We start from the raw sequence: 23,292 nt of genomic DNA on the forward strand, positions 1-23,292 counted from the left end.
TGTTTTTTTTTGAAAATTAATCTTTAGATCACCTATACGGGCTGTTTTAAAATTTTGTTTTTTTGTGTTAGGATTCCAGGACAATAATATTATTAAGAATGAAATAAGAGTTCTTTCCACATATGAGTTCTCACAAATTTAGTTTTTTGGTTTTTTCTGATACATAAATACACACAGGATGTGTATCAATTTTCAGTCATCTATATCAATAAAATTACGATTATTTTTTTACCTGACAAAAAATGCTAACTAAAATTCAATAAAAATACGTTTTCTCCCGAAAAATATATATATATAAGAGAGAATGAATCCTTTTAATTAAGTGAAAATTTATATTTTACACTAGAATTTGATTTTACGAATTGTACCCTGACATTAACATTCCATTTTGGACTATTATGGACAGCATACATAAGATCAATGAAGGATAAAATATGACTGCACTAAAGTTAAACAAGGAACATCGAACCTTGAAAAATGATTGCAGTGACAACGATGGAACTCGAATCCCCTTGGAAAGATGAGGAAAATGTGGCCCTGCTCTGGCCCGCTATATTCAACGGAGCGGGATCTTAGCAGGATCTTCTGTGGACTAAACAATCCGTGCACAATTCAAACTCAAGCACAAGCAATGAGTTGCATATGGGCGGCCATTGACCTTCTCACAACTCCACTGCTGGTTCTATCCTTCAGTAAATACCATGTGCTTGCTTTAATAACCAATTTTCAGAACTTGAATTCAGGTTGATCTTGATGCACACTGGTAATTCATTCCTAATGGGTGATATACAGATGGGTGGTATTCCAGAAAGCCACAGCAGAGCACAAGAGGGTATGTCTGTTAAATCTTTCCGATTAATTTTATATTTGATTGAACTGTCTATCCGCAAGCGGTTGTCATATAATTTGACTGACCTTGAGAGATTGAAACTTCAGGCCCTGGTTTGATCAGGGATGCAGAGCCAGGAAGAGGCCCCAATAGAAAGATGTTTGCAGGAAAAAGGAAGACCCATTGGGTGCTTGTAATATTCAGCATTTCGTCAATGATTGTAGGTCAAGCTACTGCTATGCTTCTTAACAGGTATTACTTTGATGATGGTGGTAACAGTAGATGGATATCAACTCTGGTGCAATCGGCAGGATGTCCTATTCTTTTCATACCTCTGGTACTTTATCAAGGAAAACAAGCCTCTAAGATTACCCCGCTCACACCCAAATTGGTGCTAATTTATGTTGGTTTGGGCTTGCTTCTAGCTGGAGACAATCTGCTTTACTCATGGGGTATCTCTTATATGCCTGTTTCGACCTATTCTCTTCTCTGTTCAAGTCAACTGGCCTTCAATGCTGTATTTGCATTCATACTGAACAGGCAGAAAATTACTCCATATATCCTGAATTCTCTGGTTTTGCTGACTTTGGGTGCAATTCTGCTTGCGGTTCATTCAGATGGTGACAGGCCTAAGGGAGTGAATACTGCCAAGTACATAGTAGGATTCATTTGTACTGTTGCAGCTTCTGCCATCTATGGGCTGCTTCTTCCATTGATGCAGCTTGTATTCAATAGGGTTATAAAGAAGGAGACCTTTGCAGTGGTTCTGGAGATGCAAATTTTCACATCCATAGTTGCTACTGTGGTATGCATAGTTGGATTGTTTGTTAGTGGGGAGTTCAGAGATATGAAAAAGGAGGCTGAGAGTTTCACAACAGGGAAAGTTGCCTACTATATGACATTGATATGGTCTGCAATAGGATGGCAGGTTTCTTCGGTTGGTGTAGTGGGTTTGATCTTTTTGGTTTCTTCCTTGTTCTCAAATGTGATTAGCACATTGGCCCTCCCTATTGTGCCCATATTATCAGTGGCTTTCTTCCATGACAGAATGGAAGCTCTCAAAATTATTTCGATGTTGTTAAGTACATGGGGATTTGTTTCCTATATATATGGTGGGTACTTGGATTCAAGTGTGCTGACCAGGATATCTGTTCTTGCTGAAAGCTCATCACATCCTTAATTATGTTCATAGACATGTTTATATAATAAAGAGAGAGTCAAATTAAGTTACTTGCCTTTTATAAATAGAGATTTGTGGTCATTTTGTGTTATTAAAAGTTGTTTAGCCATGTAGTTGACTTCGAACCCTAAATTTAAATCTTTGGCAATATTGTTGCCACAATTGTCTTTCTTACTTACATCTGTGTCCTAAGCTTCTATTCGCATTCATCATCTATTTAATTATAACGCTGGACTAGTCAATGTAATTTTCTCATCGTTGTATATAACACGCCCTTGTAGAAGCATTTATGTTATAGCAATCATGCTTGTAGAACTAAATAGTGTGACTTTGATTTGAAGAGGATCCCTTGTCCTACAGAAAGGCAATAAGGCAATTGGGTGAAAGCCTTGTATTTATAATGTATTATAAATTATATATAATGTTAATTGAGTTTATTTTGGATGGTTGGGAGGAGTGATTAATATCTTCCCTATCCCTATTCAATTATTGTAAGTGATATGTTGCGCCCATATAAGTGTTTTGTTTTAATCGCTATGAGTAGCTGGGTGCCATCCTTGAAATAAGGGGAAGCACTAGGGGGTTTTTTGTAGGACAATTTTTTTATGTATCATTTTAACTTTGTGTATAGATTTGGTTAATGACTATGGTTTATGTGATACATTTGATTAATAGTGTTTTGGTTGAATATATTATTTGATGTGTTTTCCATTATCTATCTTCAGTTTTGAGATATACAACATCTAACACCGGCTTTATTTTGAGTGCAATATATAGAGGTGTTTCTATCTTTTTGTTGTTAATCACATTGGTCCTTGGAAATTTGCACCTTGCTCTCTAATAGAGGATAACACCATCTAATGTGTTTTTTCTCTAATGGCAATGGTTGCAACCTAACCCTACTATCATTTAGAAATTCAAGAACAAGGTTTTATAAGAATGAAAGGAGATGGTACAACCCTCTATTGGCATTCTCACACGCACACATATTCATTGGAAATAAGATGCATGACTCATTGAGTTAAATTTTTTATTAAGAAAATAATGAGAGAAGTACATATTTTCCAAAAACATCATTCTATTTATTTGTTACTCTACTATTTTTAGCTTATGATCTACTTCACAAAAATATCTCGATACTAAGTGCTTATTAGAACATTTTACAATTGATTGTCAATGTTATGTAGGCTTATTGGACAAAGTTACACAAGACCTAAATCACCTTGTGTGATTGAACAACCTCAATTGATACAAGAAGTTAGCTAGCTCACCATCCAAAAGTGATAAGAAATATTCTGTCAATATTGCACATAGAATCATCTATCTAGAAAATTCCTCCCTTTGAGCTACAATTTGTGCTTTGATAACTAAGGGTCTGGTTCAAAATCACCTACCAACTTTTGTTTCAATCATAACTTGGAGATACAATCAACACTATTGTAGCATGTTTGTTGCAAGTTGCAATGCAACACACCTCATCAAGGACTAAATACTTATATTAAACCTATTGGTCTTGCTTCAATCTTCATATGCAACACCCAAAACTATTCACTTTGTCCTTATGCAACAACCTATGCTAAACATCATGTCCCTTATGCAACAAATTATGCATCCTCAACTCACCATGCTTCCACAAGCTCAACCTCTTGTAAAGCACCTCAGAGGTTGCCCTGCCAAACTAGGGTAATATATCTATGCAATATTGGAACAACAACCCAATCAATTTCCAAATCACAACAAGAATAAAAGTCAAGGTCAATTAAGGATAATAAGTTATTTCTTTATTCAAATATGTCAATCAAAGTGTTTTTGTTAATTGAAAACCAAATGGCCATGACTCAATCAATTACCTAAAGTCAAGGAGCCTTAATCTCATATCAAGCTTGCACATTCCAAATTGGACATTTTAGAGTCAATTCAAGGGCTCATACATGCCCTCTTTGGAATGAAGAATGATCATCCAACCCTCAAGATGATGATTTATACATTGATTTACAAGCATTTATACGTATTCCATTGGACCAACTCATCACAACATATTTGAAAAACAATGAAATACCTTATTATACAGTGTTTTACGTTGAATTTAGATTTGACATTACTAACTTAATGCATGGAAAATTGGAACAAAATGAAATTAAAATGAAATAAGCTAAGCAAATAACACACCATCCACAACGAACATAAGATGTACCCTAGGAAAGCCGATCTAAAAGGTGAGACCTACAACTCTACTCTTTTTTCTAAACTATGAATTGCATATACAAAAAAGTGGCATTAGTTATCAAGTTGCCATGGACATTGTGACTAGCATGGCTATTATAGGATCTTCTACTTCCTTTGTTTTCTTGATTTAAAAAATGGTATCATAAGTTCAAATTTCACCAAAAATCAAGTTATTGAGGGTACCCAAACATTGGGGTATGTCACATACCCAATACTATGGGTCCATAAACCACCAACGGAAAATCCATCAATAACCAAATCAAGTTCATCTTAATTACTCAAATGATTGATTCAAGATTATCCCAACACTCTTTATAAAATAAATGTGTAATTCATTTTAAAATTACCATCCTAGATCCATCTTACACCTGAATCTATCAAGCATTAAGAGGAATACAATCTCTCAAGCTGCAAACCTCTTTTAGAGTGCAAAAGATCGGATTTGTCTTTAGTGCGACTTTTTGGACATTCCAGTGTCGGAATCTGGCAGAAAATTTTGAGGTGAAATCTTGATTTGTGTTATTGAAACTGGTTTTTTGACTATATGTATGGATTCAGCACAGTGAAAAACCCCGAGGGCACTTTGATTGTGCAGTGGGTTACCCATCAAGCTTGTGATTTCAATAAATTCCTGCCGGATATTAGAAAATTTAGGCGGGAAAATTACTAACAAAAAAATCTCACTAAAAACAATTCCCAAAAAATTAGTTTACACCTCAAGAAATTTGATCGCTCTAAATATTTGATATATCTAAATTTAAAATAGATATAAATGATAACTATATAAACCAGCAATTCCAATTCAACCTACTCATTATAAACTTACGGTATCATATACTCTCGTAGAATTCTGCCTATAAACCCTATATTTAATGCTAAATAGAAGACCCTAGAAGACAAGCAAGTCTCTCGCAAAATCTGTGCTATAAAGGTTTTTCCAAGCATAAACCAGCATACAATACAAAGCTAAAGGTATAAACAAGAAACTTCACACCCAAAGCCATTGTTACTTTGCTTTGAATATGGAAGGAAAAAAGACAAAACCTCTAGCCTAAATATATTTTATTGCAGACACTCTCTCCATTTTAAGCCGGTGTTGTCTTTGAGTAGAGAGGGGAAAAGATGGATTAGCGAAAGAAAATATTTGAGTAGAGGGGAAAAGATGGATTAGCGAAAGAAAATATTTCTCCAAAGGAGTTTAAATTTGTGTTATGGAACAGAATAAGCAGTATAAGTGTGAGTCGTGAACTTACCGAGAAATTAAACAATTTTCTGCAAACGTTGCGGGTACTCTACGCTACCATACGCCGACTAGTTCTGCCCATGTATCCCGTCCGTCAAATTAGAGGAGGATTTAGCCAAATTCATATCTCCGTCAAATTAAAGGAAGTTGCAGGTACTTTAACTAGCATTTGCACCAGATGTTGCAAAGAAAACGTCGTAAGGCATAAAGTGCGGAAATCCATTATCCATGTAGTGTGTGCATTATTTAACAAGGCGGATCTCTCTAAATTTGTTGCGAACATTTATGTTGTTGCATTTCTAATTTATTTAGAATCTACTACTACCTCCTCTTCTTGGAATATTAAATTTCTTATCACCCCATGATGACAATCCCTCTAATTATTGGCATCACAATTTTTTCCACTTTAGTGGGTTTACCTTCAACCTAAAGAAACATGAATTTGAGTCACTCAATTAAAAAGAAATTGCTAAATTGCTATTTATCAGGTTTTGAGTAAAAACAATTAATAACTCATATTTACAACCCTTTAAATATTTACAACCCTTTAAGTCTTGTATTTATAACTCATATTTATAACCCTTTAAAATGAAACTATCTATATTTTTATTAATAATAAAAAGAATCTTCTTTATAAAACTGACACTCACATGCTACTCCTATATATTTATGTTATATTTAATATTCAGTGTTCATCAATTGAATGACAAGATGAAAGCTCAACTTAATTGCACCTTTAAAATGTGACTTAAAAGTTTAATTGGTAATTATTTATTTAGTAATTTGTACATTGTTAATTGCAATTTCTCTTGAAAACCAATGTTTCTATCAAAATTTTAAAAATTAACACTCACTTCTCCCGTAGTCGGGTGTTTCTTTATTTGATCGTGGTACTCAAGATTGCCTTTCTCCAAAGTATCCAATGCGAAGATGATATCTTATGTGTTTTCGTGTTTCTTTATTTGATTGTGGTACTCAAGATTGCCTTTCTCCAAAGTATCCAATGTGAAGATGATATCTTATGTGTTTCCCCTTTCTCAATAGGTTCATGTGATTATTATTATTTTTGGTGTTAATGTTTATGTTTTTTTTATGGCCATCCATTATTTATTATCTAAACATTGATGTTTGAAAATCCGTAAGTGGCTAGTGTGGAAATTGCAAGGTATGTTGAGAATTTGGTTATCTAGTAAGCTTAGAGTCATTCTTGAGTCATTATCTTTACCATCTCAGGAAGAAGAAGAAGAAGAAAAGCCTATTGAATTGAAAAAGAACCCTAAAAAGTATTAGGATCCATGGGTCATTTTTTTTGCATCATGTAGCAAGATCACATGGTTAATTGATTATGCCACATGAAGAATTAGCCTTTGCCAATATTTAGGCTTATAACTAGGTGATTTTTTCTACTAATATTCTTATACAAATTTACCATGATAATTCTCTTTTAGTGTTTCAACTTCATTTATAAAGAGTTTAGTGCTGATAATTAGTAGATTATATGAAATTTTGAAAATTGCACTAATATATTATTGTTGTAAGGCTCTACACTCCCAATGGAACTCATATAGTGAGTGGATAAAGAAATGATAAGTTTTTCAAATGGTGAAATAATTTTCATATGCGTGATATTGTGATCTAGATAAATAAAACCAAACTCTTCATTTATCATGTGTCTTAACTCTTTTATATCTCCATTGTATTTTTCGTACAAATAAGAAGCATTTGTTAATCATGCATCATGCAATATGATCTCCAATCAGTAGAAAAAACTTAATATCAAAGAAAGAAAGTTAGAGGAAAATGCTTTTAATGTCCACAAATGACTCAATATTAAAAAAGAGATGCTTGTTAATGAACAGCTTGGGAAAAGTGTAGTAACAACGTTTATAAAGAATCCTATATAGATTTCCTGTTAACAACATATTAAGATATTTTAGATAGTATTTAAGTATGTTTAGAGATGTGCTAAAGAAGATAAGGTCACTGAATAAAAAAAGAAGATAAACATCAATTCTTATTCGATAATAATAAAAAAAGAATTTGTGGGAACTAACTACTCTTGAGAGAAGCTTCCTAAAATTTCATAATGGTGCTTCTCCTTAAATAAATAGGTTTAAGGCTACATCTAATTACATCAACATGGATAACACAAGCTCTCAAGGATATGGATGTAATTTAATTACTAGAGTTGATATTCATGAAGTGAGAGTGCACACATTAATATCTCCCAAGATTGAGGGAAGTGAAGGTTAGATTAACACATACATGACCTTTGTTGTAAAAGGGATCAAAACAAACAAATAGATTTGCAGGAGTGCATCATAAAAACCTATTAGATGATGAAAAGTAGGCATGTAGGCATATTTTCCCTAGTGTGGAAAATGAGTAAATTATATTTTAGTAGAAAATATTTTCCTATTATTTATAAGGTCTAATATTTTAACAAAAGATTGGCTAATATTTCACATTTTTTTTATAATTTAAAGCAAGATTGGCCGAAAATCTAAGAGATTTTATAATTGAGAGAAAGATACGTCTAAATAATATATACATATTTGGTTATCAATAAGACATACATACATATATATATATATATATATTATATAGAGAGAGAGAGAGAGAGAGAGAGAGAGAGAGAGAAATTTTGTAACTTAAGGTTTTATATTAATCAAAGACCATATTTACATGGGTTTATAAGGATTTCTAGAGTGACCATGGAGGATACAACCTCTCATCGTTTGCTCCTTGAAAATATACTTTCAGGTTCCTTAGGTGGATAGTAGAGCTACTATACTTGACATTGGCAATGTCCAGTAGCTTTTCTAGCCCAAAATCTCCTATGTATGGCTCCATGTCAAAGCCCAGAAGGATGTTGCTTGGCTTAATATTTCCTTGAACAAACTTCCTTTCATGTAAATAAGCCAGGCCTCTGGCTACTCCCTTTGCAATTTTAAATGATAAGTTTGTGTTTACAAAACATAAGCTACTGCAAGGATGCTAAGCTGGAAATGGCTATCTACCTTTCAGCGAGCATTACTGACCCCTCCTCAAAGATTTCTTGGACAATGTCTAAATTTTTCTGCTTTTCAACTGACTTAGACGATGAATCAGTGGATTTCCTTCTGAAAAAATTCTTAAATTTGCCTTCCTTCTTAACTGGAGCTAGTGGTGCAGATTTCTCAGGTGGGATCAAATCCACTACAATGCATGTAGTGTCATCCCTAAGTCCTTTTATCCTCAAAGCCTCCTACAGCTAAATCGGTTAGGCTATGATAGAAAATAAACTTAAAGATGGTGACATTGATCGCTTATCCTTTTCAACAGTTTTTGTACCTTAACAATTTGTTTTGCAGCAAGTTCTGCTGGCAAGCCTCGACAACAATTTGCAGCCTTCTCAGAGCTCAATGCATCCCAAACACCATCAGTTGCAATGATAAGCCTTCCTCCAGCATTAGATATCCATTGAAACAAAAAATTACCAGTCTAAATCAAACAGACACATTGTGACCAGGTATTTTTTTCCTCTAGTAAATGGATAAAATCCATCCCCTGCCACTACAACAATAATACACCATATATCACCTTCCCATTAAAACTGAGAATGAGCTGCAAGTAAACTGTGAGAACGCGGATGCCTCATAAGCATGGAGTTAAGTTTGATCCCTGAGCTTTGCTACAATCCTCAACTGTAGAAATATTGAAATTTTTAAGAAGACTCTGGCCATTTCATAAGCAGCTGAGTTGATAGCAGAGTTTGTCTGTTGCTGAGTCCCAATCATAGAGATGTCTATATGAGTTATGTCAATGTCTAAGTAGAGCTGTTGAATATGGAATGTGGGTGTAAGTCCTCATCTCTGTTCGACTTATGTCAAAGCAAGGATGCTACATAGGAAGAAAGAATTGGTTAATCGGTTGTGGATGATGGCATTTTTTTCTAGAAAATGCAATACCTCCATCATTGATGGTCTCTTTTGAGGGGAAGAAGAAGCACAATTCAATTCAATCCCCACAGACACTGAGATTTCTTCCCTTCCTTCAACCTCTGATCGAAGAGTAGGATCTATGATGCGCAAAAGGCGATGCTTATCATCAACAAAGTTTTGACCCCATGCTGCAAAATCCTTATCTGAAGGCCAGCATGCACAGAAATGCCCTCACTAGGTGTGATGTCAGTTTGACAGACAACACAAGCGAACAATCCTGATACTGTCTGCACCGTATATTCCGAGCCCAGCCTGCAATGTCAAATACTCAATTATTAGCATGACAGACTTGCAACAAGATGCATTCTACAATATTCTCTACAGCTAGTTTTTATTTCAGTACATCACATGGAAAAGCAAGGATTTAATCCTTCGTAGCTGAGACAAAGATATACAAGGCCATAACAGAAAAAGGCCTCCTTTGGACTTCTCTTATCTCAGTATAAATAACATGCCAAATCCTAAAAGGAAGGAAACACCATTCTATATTAAATGCCTAGAAACCAAAAAACACATAAAAAATAGATTAATGCTTTTACTAAGGTTGAACCGAGTATAAACTAAATCTGTTAACAGGAAAAAGATTATTTAAAAAAAAACTAGATTGAAAAATTGAAAATTCAAAAATGCCAAAATATAAGCAGGCATTACCCATGCATAGCCACAATTCAAATTTGCAACACAATTATCCAATTTTAATAAAAAATTGTAAACATAGATTGTCCACATTCGAGGAGCAACAACTCAGATACAGTTTATCATGCTTTGTTCTGAATCCAATGATAAGTCTGAGTTTACAAAACATAATCTACTTCAAGGATGCTAAGCTGGAAATGGCTATCTACCTTTCAACGAGCATTGCTGACCCCTCCTCAAAGATTTCATGGACAATGTCTATATTTTGTTTCTTTTCAACTGACTTAGATGATGAATCAGTGGATTTCCTTCTGAAAAAATTCTTAAATTTGCCTTCCTTCTTAACTGGAGCTGGTGGTGCGGATTTCTTAGGTGGGATCAAATCCACTACAATGCATGTAGTGTCGTCCCTAAGTCCTCTTATCCTCAAAGCCTCCTACAGCTAAATCGGTTAGGCTATGATCGAAAATAAACTTAAAGATGGTGACATTGATCGCTTATCCTTGTCAACAGTATTTGTACCTTAACAATTTGTTTTGCAGCAAGTTATGCTGGCAAGCCTCGGCAGCAATTTGCAGCCTTCTCAGAGCTCAATGCATCCCAAACACCATTAGTTGCAATGATAAGCCTTCCTCCAGCATTCGATAACTATTGAAACAAAAAATTACTAGTCTAAATCAAACAGACACATTGTGACCAGGTATTTTTTTTCCTCCAGTAAATGGATAAAATCCATCCCCTGCCACTGCAACAATAATACACCATATATCACCTTCCCATTAAAACTGAGAATGAGCTGCAAGTAAATTGTGAGAACGTGGATGCCTCATAAGCATGGAGTTAAGTTTGATCCCTGAGCTTTGCTACAATCCTCAACTGTAGAAATATTGAAATTTTTAAGAAGACTCTGGCCATTTCATAAGTAGCAGAGCTGACAGCAGAGTTTGTCTGTTGCTGAGTCCCAATCATAGAGATGTCTATATGAGTTATGTCAATGTCTAAGTAGAGCTGTTGAATATGGAATGTGGGTGTAAGTCCTCATCTCTGTCCAACTTATGTCAGAGCAAGGATGCTACATAAGAAGAAAGAATTGGTTAATCGGTTGTGGATGATGGCATTTTTTCTAGAAAATGCAATACCTCCTTCATTGATGGTCTCTTTTGAGGGGAAGTAGAAGCACAATTCAATGCAATCCCCACAGACACTGAAATTTCTTCCCTTCCTTCAAACTCTGGTCGAAGAGTAGGATCTATGATGCGCAAAAGGCGATGCTTGTCATCAACAAAGTTTTGACCCCATGATGCAAAATCCTTATCTGAAGGCCAGCATGCACAGAAATGCCCTCACTAGGTGTGATGTCAGTTTGATAGACAGCACAAGCGAACAATCCTGATACTGTCTGCACCATATATTCCATGCCTAGCCTGTAATGTTAAATACTCAATTATTAGCATGATGGACTTGCAACAAGATGCATTTTACAATATTCTCTACAGGTAGTTTTTATTTCAGTACATCACATGGAAAAGCAAGGATTTAATCCTTCATAGCTGAGACAAAGATATACAAGGCCATAACAGAAAAAGGCCTCCTTTGGACTTCTCTTACCTTAGTATAAATAACATACCAAATCCTAAAAGGAAGGAAACACCATTCTATATTAAATGCTTGGAACCCAAAAAACACATAAGAAATAGCTTAATGCTTTTACTAAGGCTGAACCGAGTATAAACTAAATCTGTTAACATGAAAAAGATTATTTAAAAAAAAACCAGATTGAAAAGTTGAAAATTCAAAAATGACAAAATATAAGCAGGCATTACCCATGCATAGCCACAATTCAAATTTACAACACAATTATCCAATTTTAATAAAAAAATTGTAAACATAGATTGTCCACATTCAAGGAGCAGCAACTCAGATACAATTTGTCATGTTTTGTTCTGAATCCCATGATAAGGATGCTAAGCTGGAAATGGCTATCTACCTTTCAGCGAGCATTGCTGACCCCTCCTCAAAGATTTCCTTGACAATGTCTATATTTTGCTGCTTTTCAACTGACTTAGACAATGAATCAATGGATTTCCTTATGAAAAATTCTTAAATTTGCCTTCCTTCTTAACTGGAGCTGGTGGTGCGGATTTCTCAGGTGGGACCAAATCCACTACAATGCATGTAGTGTCGTCCCTAAGTCCTCTTATCCTCAAAACCTCCTACAGCTAAATCGGTTAGGCTATGATAGAAAATAAACTTAAAGATGGTGACATTGATCGCTTATCCTTGTCAACAGTATTTGTACCTTAACAAATTGTTTTGCAGCAAGCTCTACTCGCAAGCCTCAGCAGTAATTTGCAGCCTTCTCAGAGCTCAATGCATCCCAAACACCATCAGTTGCAATGATAAGCCTTCCTCCAACATTAGATAGCTATTGAAACAAAAAATTACCAGTCTAAATCAAACAGACACATTGTGACCAGGTATTTTTTTCCTCCAGTAAATGGATAAAATCCATCCCCTGCCACTGCAACAATAATACACCATATATCACCTTCCCATTAAAACTGAGAATGAGCTGCAAGTAAACTGTGAGAACGCGGATGCCTCATAAGCATGGAGTTAAGTTTGATCCCTGAGCTTTGCTACAATCCTCAACTGTAGAAATATTGAAATTTTTAAGAAGACTCTGGCCATTTCATAAGCAGTTGAGTTGACAACAGAGTTTGTCTGTTGCTGAGTCCCAATCATAGAGATGTCTATATGAGTTATGTCAATGTCTAAGTAGAGCTGTTGAATATGGAATGTGGGTGTAAGTCCTCATCTCTGTCCAACTTATGTCAAAGCAAGGATGCTACATAGGAAGAAAGAATTGGTTAATCGGTTGTGGATGATGGCATTTTTTCTAGAAAATGCAATACCTCCTTCATTGATGGTCTCTTTTGAGGGGAAGCAGAACCACAATTGAATGCAATCCCCACAGACACTGAGATTTCTTCCCTTCCTTCAACCTCTGGTCGAAGAGTAGGATCTATGATGCGAAAAAGGTGATGCTTGTCATCAACAAAGTTTTGACCCCATGCTACAAAATCCTTATTTGAAGGCCAGCATGCACAAAAATGCCCTCACTAGGTGTGATGTCAGTTTGACAGACAGCACAAGCGAACAATCCTGATACTGTCTGCACCGTATATTCTGAGCCCAGCCTGCAATGTCAAATAGTCAATTATTAGCATGACAGACTTGCAATAAGATGCTTTCTACAATATTCTCTACAGCTAGTTTTTATTTCAGTGCATCACATGGAAAAGCAAGGATTTAATCCTTCGTAGCTGAGACAAAGATATACAAGGCCATAACATAAAAAGGCCTCCTTTGGACTTCTGTTACCTCAGTATAAATAACATACCAAATCCTAAAAGGAAGGAAACACCATTCTATATTAAATGCCTAGAACCCAAAAAACACATAAGAAATAGATTAATGCTTTTACTAAGGCTGAACCGACTATAAACTAAATCTGTTAATAGGAAAAAGATTATTTAGAAAAAAACCGAATTGAAAAATTGAAAATTCAAAAATGCCAAAATATAAGCAGGCATTACCCATGCATTGCCACAATTCAAATTTGCAACACAATTATCCAATTTTAATAAAAATTTGTAAACATAGATTGTCCACATTCAAGGAGCAGCAACTCAGATACAGTTTATCATGCTTTGTTCTGAATCCAATGATAAGTCTGTTTACAAAACATAATCTACTGCAAGGATGCTAAATTAGAGTTGTTGAATTTCTCTAAAAGAGATATTGGTTCAAGCCTACAAGGAGCAAAGAGATTTGATGTTTGGAGTTCTAAACTATCTCGGCATCATATTTCTTTAAATACAATGTAATTTTTTAGAAAAGTTCAAGCCCAATGCAGTTCTGCCATGCAAATAGTTCTGCCATGCAGACATACACTTAAATGGCTACTGGACTTATGATATTGACAAAGTCAAAGTAAAGTGGTATACAAGAGAATGTACCAAGCTAAACCACAAGTTACACATCTTCAGCCCTGAAAAAGTACATAACATTGGTCTAGCAAATCAATAGCGATATCATACTTGCTTTTCCTTCCACATACATACAATTGCTCCAAAGGCAAGGACAAGAAAATTTTCAGCTCTAGTGAGCACCAGTGTGTCACTAAAACGAGTGACCACCAGAAGAGACAAAATTGTATTAATCCAAAGAAAATAAAAAGTTGTTAATTAGAAATCTATTGTCAAACACTATTGTTCTCATAAGTAGTGTTTGTTATCACATGCTTTTACAGTGGCTATTCAAGTTTCAATTTTATTAGATTATTTAGAACTTGTTTTGGTTCACTATGAATAATCACTATTAAGTTGTTTACATATTCTACTCTTTAGTGAGCCAATGAAGTGTAAATAAGATGGCCATGATTCCAATTTCAGCCAATGGAGTGTAATCATAAACTCGTCCAATAGAGATCAACCACAAGAATAATGTCAAGCTCTATCATCCAACATTAAGTTTTTCTTTTCAATTAACAAGCTACAAGTTCTTCGGCTGTCACACAAAATATAAATTCAAGAGTTAAAAGACACTAGGGCCATTATTGCTAAATATGCACCAAGGTTTACTGCCTCACCTGACCAGAATGCAAAAAGAAATGCTACAACGCAGTAGCAATGGATTCTTCAGCTAAAATTGGGCAGACTTTAATTAATTCACAAAAATGTTGAATGATATCAATTGTTCAAAAGTTTTAAACAAGCAAAGAAACACGAGACAAAAGACAAAAAATGCTCACCAAAAGACAAGAAATGTGCAAATGATTAAATTAGTTACTGAGGTGTGTTGAAATGCCTTAAAAAGTGCTTATAGACTTTAACTATATTTATTAAGGACCCCAAGAAAACATAATTTTTAAAATATGCTTATCTTTGAGATTTGAATTGATTTATCTACTTATTTCTACAAACCCTAATGCATTTCATTGAAAGACAATAGGCAGGACATACATACAATTGGTTAATGATGTATGTACAACATTAATGATGCTTATTCTAACAGGTCCCTGATAGTAGTCCTTTGCCCCAACTGGAATTTGCAGAGCAAAAGGTTTTGCCCCTAGGTTTGTTATTATCATGTTCTTGTTCTCTAAAAGTTTGCTCCAAGTAGATCAAGTGGGTCACTAAAATGAGTGACCACTAATGGCTTTCACATTTATACAAGGAATTGGCAAGGGACTTTACATGGACTCCACTCAACTTCAGACACAGCTTCAGCCAATATGCAGAGCGATTGAAATTGAACACAGCTAAGTAGTGACATTGGCTCACAGTAATACACCAAATATAAAATATTGAAGCTTTTACAGAAGCAAGGAGTAAGAAAAATTATGAAGCTCAGAGAAGTAGATTTAAATCAATCAAAGCTTGTTGAATTGCTATAACGTCCATAGAAATAATCTTCCAAGGTTTTGCTCTCATGTACAAGATCTATACTTTGATCTGGACTACTGTTTGATACCAAATCATCATCAAATCCAAGCATTGCAAGTAATAGATGAGTTTGGTTGATAGTATGACTATTGGGGAAATGATTGTCAACGAATCGATTGACATTAAAACTCAACTGCACATTCTACCAAAATTGTTTTTGCAGAGCTACTTCAGCAAATATGCCCATGCAGAGTGCTATGCACGCACAGGACCTGCCTTGAACTATTGATTCCTGCAGTTACCAATGTCAGTTTGTAATGATCGGGTAACTGAACGCACAGGACCTGCCTTGAACTATTGATTCCTGCAGTTACCAATGTCAGTTTGTAATGATCGGGTAATTGAGGTTCAACCGTATAAAGGTCAACAACATTACAAATATGTGTATAGCTGCAAGAGCCAGAAACATAATACCCAAGTCCAAAAGGCCTTTCTTTCTCTTGAATCTCAGTTGCATGACTCTTAATATCAAATGGAATTAGTGTCTCTTGAGCTCTATCTGGCAGCTTTTCAATGTCCAGATTTTCTGATTCAGAGTCAGCTCTGTCTGGCAAATCAACATCTAACTGTTGTTCTGCGTTACAATCAATCACATCAATGTATATGTCGGGGTCAGGAGGAGGAAAGTGACATGAATGCCTATTATATTTGGCCCAATATCTTTCCTTGGCAAGGCGAAAAGCCTCTTCGCCTGCCGAATCATTCCAATTAAGTATAGAATCGTAACAACTTACGTACTTTTTTGCCTTGCAAAGTTCTTTCCATGGTAGACCAACAGATTCGCAATACTCCTTCTCCGAGGAGGGTACAGTTGGTTTCCAGACTTCTGATAACATGACCAATCAGAGTTAGACTGAGATATGATATCATACACATAATCATCACTACCCTGTCCACCAATAAAGGACCCACAAAGGAATTGCATAATTTAAAAAATAGTAGTTTTAATCATACCAGAAACAAATAACACAAAACTATCATTTTTAACCGGATAACCAATAGCAGAAACCTAAAAGAAAACTTCCTAATTTCCAACAAAGTTCACTCATGGGTGATGCATACAAAACTATTCTTTTTAACCTGATAACCAATAGCAGAAACCTAAAAGAAAACTTCCTAATTTCCAATAAAGTTCACTCATGGGTGATGTATACACTAATAGCAGATACACTACAAGAATGATAGAATGTGATATAAACTCCAAACACAACCAACATAGTTTTCACTTGACACCACCAATAATTGTGACAAATACCAATCCACCAATAAAGGACCTACAAAGGAATTGTATAATTTTTTAAATAGTAGTTTTAATCATACCAGAAACAAATAACACAAAACTATTCTTTTTAACCTGATGACCAATCGCAGAAACCTAAAAAAGAACTTCGTAATTTCCAACAAAGTTCACTCATACGTGATGCATACACTAATGGCAAATACACTACAAGAATGATAGAATCTGATATAAACTCCAACACAATCAACATAGTTTTCACTTCACACCACCCAATAATTGTGACAAATACCAAAAATATGAATAGATTTTGGCCCAAATTTTCAACCCTATTCACCAATAGCACATATATGTCAAAGGTTGCAATCAACACCTTTAGATCAAACTGCTAATGGTACCTATCACAAAGCACCACACAGGTTAGTGGTAGAGCAAACACTTGTTTAAAGGGAAAGTTTTCAATTCAATTCCTAGCCTGTCAATTTTTTACCAAAGTGTGTTAAAGGGGGTAACAGGGTGGGTTTCAGAGGTAGCAATACACAACTTTATATTGAACCTTAAGGGTGCCTGTCATGAAGGGGCATCTATCTCATTGATAGAGCAGCTAATTGCTTGAGGACAGATCTTAGGTTCAATTCCTATAGCTTGTCTAGTTTTCAACAATATAGCAATACGCAACTTTATATTGAACCTTAAGGGTGCCTGTCATGAAGGGGCATCTATCTCATTGATAGAGCAGCTAATTGCTTGAGGACAGATCTTAGGTTCAATTCCTATAGCTTGTCTAGTTTTCAACAATATATAACTATATACAGACACACCACAACCATGAAAAATCCATAGAAATTTCAACATAAAAATAGTATGATCGTCTACCCAACTTGTCAAAAACATATACATTTAGAAAACACAAACCAATATGAAATACCTAGAAAGATCATAACTTTCAAGTTTCAACCCAATTCGAAAAACTAGCGATTTCCAGCTTGACCACCATTAACAAAGACCCAATAATCTCATAATTTTCAAGTAAATTCACCATTTACAGATAAATTAATGAAGCAAATATTCCAAAGAAAAATGTCATAATTATCAACTCAGTTGCAGACAACAGGCACCAACAGAACTGCTGATGAATCAGAGCCAGTACTGCAGATATGTTAGCAGTCTACACAAAACAGACAACGATGGACACATATACTTAGGTAAATTGAGAGCTCTAATGGAAGAAAAATAGACTATGCCTGAGAGCCCCAAAGCAGGCAGATCTGGTGTTCAACCAAACACCACCCAGCGTAATAACATCCTCAATCTGGCAACAAACTGTGATTATGGATGAGTAATCTAGTCATAATTTTCATTCTATGCTTTACGCCTGAAAATTCTCTGAGGTTTGCCACTTTCTTGCTTTGGTATGAACCTAGGTCACATGGTTTGGGGTTCAAGTTCAGGTTCAATAATGATTAGGTTCGATTCGAGTTTGAATTTCTTGATTAGGTTCGCTATATAGCACAAGATAGTAAGATATCAACATCAATAAACATAAAAAATGTTATCATGGACTTCGAAACTGCAAGAATGAACTACAAGTGTGAGCTGTGACATCAAATTATGAGCTTGAACCATGGAATTGGTCAATGACCCAGAGGTTCCATGAGGTTTGCCAAACCCAAAAAGAAAATTTGCCAAACCCCAAAAGAAAATTTAGGTTTGCCGAATTTTGGATGGACTACAAGTGTGAGCTACGACATGATGTTATGAGCTTGAACCATGGAAATGGTAATGACTCAGAGGTTCGATGAGGTTTGCTAAACCTCAAAAAAAAAAATTCAGGTTTGCTGAATTTTGAACCTCAAAGTTGAAGTTCGGTGAACCTTGTGACATAGGTTTAAACTATTTTTGAATTGGCAGTTGGGAGATTGTGGCAGGTTAAGGGAAGGAAAGGAGGCCCCAGGGCAGAGCCTCCAAATGCTCCATAGCAGACCTATCGACTCGGAAAGGTTCTTGAACAAGGGTTGCAGAGATGATTAAGATGGGATTGAGTCGGGGGGGTACGCCCACCCTGGTTACTAGGGAAGGATAGACTTGGAATGAGAAGACAATCGCGTTTTGTAGACAGTCCATCCAAGCGGGGGATCCACAAATCGCTGGCTAGAATTGTGGGGAGCCTTATGAATGGAACGGTGGAGAAAATGGCTTTCAAATCTAAGCTTAGAGAAATAATGTGGGAAATCAAGAAGGAAGCCATGGCAAAGCTCCAAGAGATGATGTGGAACGGTAACTAATTGAGATGAGCTACAGACGTCGAGAGAACAATGGAACACTGATATGAGTTGGAACCACTTCATGCATTCAACTCGAGACCACGCTGTTACAGAGATGGTTATCATAGAAATGAAGTTGGAATCGAGACAAACTGCAGACATCAAGAGGAGAATGGAACATTTATTTGAGTTGGAACCACTTAATGCGTTCAACTCGAGAAAACACTGTGACAGAGATGGTTATCATAGAGATGAAGTTGGAATTGAAACAAACTGCAGACATCAAGAGGAGAATGAAACACTGATGAGAGTTGGAACCACTTCATGCGTTCAACCTGAGACCAGGCTGTGACAGAGACAGGTATTGGAAAGATGTTGGATATTTCCAGCCAGAAGAGGATAATTGACCAGGTGGGAACACTTCTACAAGCAAAACCCATACCTGGGTGTTCTGCACTTCCCTTAGTTCGGACAACAATGACAAACTCTGGCAACCAGAACAAAGGCACTCCTCCAAAGAGTTTCAGCGAGCATTGATGACCCCTCCTCAAAGATTTCCTGGACAATGTCTGTATATGAAGCCATCACTTCATTTGCACTTGGTGATTCATCTCGTTCTATACCTTCTACTCTCTGAGAATGACCATTTTTCTTGTAAATTCAGCACATCACCTAATCATCAAGCTGGACCATATATGTAATGTAAAGGTTGCATTCATTATCATCATGCAGTTTGTTATGGTGGTTCCCGATGTTTGTTCTGGTAAAACCAACAGATATCAGAATGAGAAGGATAGGAAACGCCACTAGTAAAGATATACAAGACATGCAGCTAACAAAATATTTCTAAAGCAAAAGAGCTCCAAACTGTGGAATGGGTCCCGTCAAAGGCACAAGGTTACCCAGCGCAAAAATTGCAGACGAAAATTCGCAGGCGTCTTCAACAATAACACCCAACACGAAATTGAAGAAAAATTTCGACAACGGCAATGGATTTCTCAACGACTTTTCTTCCTCTGGGGCGGATTCGCCCTCTACTCCTACAGGTTCAATCACGAAAACCATTTGGGCGCAGCAGTTGTCGTCAGACCATTTGGACGCAGCAACAGGAAAGCCATGCCAGAGATTCGATGAATGGATGGAGCCCATTTCAGAGGTCTGTCAGGGCAGCATGGGAAGCAAGAGCGGAGCTACCCCAGGCAAATCTTTCAGGCTTCGATCTAGCAGCATTCAGGCTAGGGTTTTGAAACTGTTTCAAAAATAGTGATAGTGAACGGTTGCAACCACTCAATTACCTTCCCTTATCCAACGATTAACAATTTTCTAATCGTCTAACACATGATCTAACGACATACAGGGATGACACGTAGATTTTAGGGAAGTTCATTTAAGAGGGAAACGCCTTACGGCGTAAAAATACTATACAACTATTGAAGGGCATATTTTCTCCTAAAAGATGGAGATAAGTGCTATAATGCGGCTCTGTATGGCTATAAAATGTGCCGTGAGAAACATAGACCAAAAATAAATAGATTGAACAAACCTATTTAGAAAAAGGGCAACAACACGAGATTCATGCATAGGATTAAATTTAGATTTATATTAGTTGATCTAATTTAAACTAGCATTTGCACCAGATGTTGCAAAGGAAACGCCGTAAGGTATAAATTGAAAAATACAAATACAACAAAAGAATACTCTGATAAAGAATAAAAATATATTGAACGCTCAAATCAATGCCCCATTAACTGGAAGCACTTAGTAGACATATCTATCAACATTAGGATTATACACAATGATCAAGAAATTTCCTATTTACAAACAACAACTTCCACAACAACCTTTTGTCACATCCACATTTTAAAAAATTCCTTGGAACGTGATCAGAATCTTCCATATTGCCTTTTTCATTATGCAGATAAATCTTCCATATTGCTATTTTCATCATGAATATTATTAGTTCATTGTTGTAAAGTGTTAGTGTGTTAAATTCAATACTATAAGTTCGACAAGCGAAAAACATTCCTCAATTAGCATAATATGCATTTTTCTCTCACCGTGTATTTTTCAGTCAAAGAGCACAAGTAACATATTAACATGTATTTTCCCGTCATTATTTTCATTATAGAGCCAAGAAATCTAAGCCTTATCTATAAAGTAACAAAAACATTTTGAAATAAGTTTAATATTTCAAGCCAGTGTCTAACCTATAAAGTAACAGAAAATTTTTGAGATAAATTTAATATTTTAAGCAATTGACTAACCTACTTTAATAATTGAAAAATTCTCAAAAATGAATTATACTCCATAATAAGAGAGCCAACATTGAAGCCCATACTTTCACTAAAACCAAAAGAAACACAACCACTTGTTAAGAAGAAATTCAAGTAATAATAATAAAACAAAAATAATAAACATTAAAGTATAAAATGGTATTTCCAACACACAGGGATAAATATACATGCTCTATTTCCATTGTTAGATTAAATGGGTGTGGAGAAAATTAGTAGAGAACCCAAAATTGTATTTCTAATTAGGAGAGGGGTGGAGAAACGCTTTAAATGCCAGTTGTTGTCATTCTAATGAAACCCTTTGCAAAGGGGACGTTAAGAGAGAGAAGCTAGGCTTGGTAGAGAACACCTTCCATGTTAAACATTCCCCTATTGTAACCAAAAGGAAAGGGCAAGAGAAACAATAATTAGGTTTCTGCTCACAATTGTATAAAATATATAGGTGCTATTGATGTCTGAGTGAATAATGGGAGAGATTATTTATGAAATTGTGATGAGGCGCACCTAGTTTTGTCAGAAAGAGGCATATTAATGACAAGTACATCACATTTAGGTAGCATTTCATCAAGATTTGTCTCCATGTTGCTCCAGTTTCCTTTTCCAATTCGGGCCCAATAGAAAGATAGTCGTGGTAAAGAAGCTTACAATTGAAGGGCTGTAAAAAGGAACACAATTCAATTCAACATCATGTAATGTTTATTATTATTAGATTGAAATTTTGAAACAAACAACGTGCATGCATAAGAATTATGAAGCACTGATTTTTGAAAAGAAGTTTGCAACATCATGAAGTAGTACTAGATCCTAAGAATGAATACCTTCAAATGCTTAAGTAGTTCTTTGCCAATACGCTTAAGTATTTTCCTTAGAAGTTAATTAAGATGTTTGAATTTTCAAACTTGTCATTATCTAAAAGTTTCACTAGAAAGTAAGTGAAGGTGAACGAATCTAACCATTCATATGACAAGAAGCCAATTAGCCATTCATATGACAAGAAGCCAATTAACCATTCATATGACAAGGAGCTAATTTAGTTGAGAAATTATAAAATTAACCATTCATATGATAAGAAGCCAATTAACCATTCATATGTCAAGAAGCCAATTAACCATTCATATGACAAGAAGTCAATTAACCATTGATATGACAAGGAGCCAATTTAGTTGAGCAATTATAAAATTAACCATTCATATGACTAGAAGTCAATTTAGTTGACCAATCATAAAAGTAACCATTCATTGGACAAGAAGCCAATTTAGATATCAAACTTGTGATTCTAACAAATTTTTGGAATAAATTTGACTTGGAAAATATACATAAAAAACCCTCCAAAATATCAAATAGTTAAAATAAGTTAAACTTCTATTACGGGTAAATAAAGAAGTTATATAGTGTTTGATTAAACCACAACTTTAAAATTAAATGATTAACTATAAAATGACATGTGACCATATTTTAAATGTGGAACGAAAATGCGTGTCTAGTAGTAGGTGTAATTGTGGGGATTATTATGTCCAGCGAAAATGTAAAATAATAATAAAAAATCTGTATTCTTGTAAGATTACAGGATCATCAGGATCTGTCTGTAATGTAGAAGAAATCCACAATCTAACTAATGTATGCTGATGGTGTCCTATACGTCTCATCATCTGGAGACTCACTCGCAAATTGAATTGAAACCAGCAATCACCACATATTTAAGGCAACCAACCCCTGGGGCCAAATTCATCCATTCGCCATTGCTAGCATAATGTACTGACTAACTTGCTAAATTTCTCTTCTTTGTGTTTCTAGTCGTCATGGCGAGCAGGAGATTTGTTATATCTGCATTCCGAGCTGCGAGTAGAAGGCCAATCTGCTCCCCAGTCTCTTCTGTCAGAGAATTGCATGTAA

General features: G+C 35.5%; 2 protein-coding genes across 2 annotated transcripts; one reads left to right on the forward strand and one right to left on the reverse strand.

Moving 5' to 3' along the window:
- The first annotated feature begins 608 nt into the window (after positions 1-608).
- LOC149250485 (putative purine permease 11) lies at positions 609-2,183 on the forward strand. Its single transcript, XM_089456444.1, has 2 exons — positions 609-832; positions 937-2,183. The coding sequence occupies exons 1-2, from the start codon at positions 754-756 to the stop codon at positions 2,007-2,009; spliced, it is 1,152 nt and encodes a 383-aa protein (XP_089312570.1). The 5' UTR covers positions 609-753; the 3' UTR covers positions 2,010-2,183.
- Positions 2,184-19,565: 17,382 nt separating this feature from the next.
- On the reverse strand, positions 19,566-20,351 carry LOC149250486 (uncharacterized). Its single transcript, XM_089456445.1, has 2 exons — positions 20,011-20,351; positions 19,566-19,868 (listed from the first exon to the last, which is right to left on the reverse strand). Exons 1-2 carry the CDS (start codon positions 20,255-20,257, stop codon positions 19,777-19,779), a joined length of 339 nt encoding a protein of 112 aa, XP_089312571.1. The 5' UTR covers positions 20,258-20,351; the 3' UTR covers positions 19,566-19,776.
- Positions 20,352-23,292: the final 2,941 nt, after the last annotated feature.

Source organism: Pinus tabuliformis, chromosome 7 (genome assembly GCF_031772625.1).
Source record: "Pinus tabuliformis cultivar Carrire ecotype Pingquan chromosome 7, CPIR1, whole genome shotgun sequence".
Classification (NCBI taxonomy): Eukaryota; Viridiplantae; Streptophyta; class Pinopsida; order Pinales; family Pinaceae; genus Pinus; species Pinus tabuliformis.

Coding starts and splice junctions, on each gene's coding strand:
- LOC149250485 (XM_089456444.1), top strand. CDS start 754: ATGCACACTGGTAATTCATTCCTAATGGGTGATATACAGATGGGTGGT. Junction 833..936: donor CCACAGCAGAGCACAAGAGG/GTATGTCTGTTA, acceptor TTGAAACTTCAG/GCCCTGGTTTGATCAGGGAT.
- LOC149250486 (XM_089456445.1), bottom strand. CDS start 20,257: ATGGGCTCCATCCATTCATCGAATCTCTGGCATGGCTTTCCTGTTGCT. Junction 19,869..20,010: donor GTCTGCAATTTTTGCGCTGG/GTAACCTTGTGC, acceptor TGGTTTTACCAG/AACAAACATCGGGAACCACC.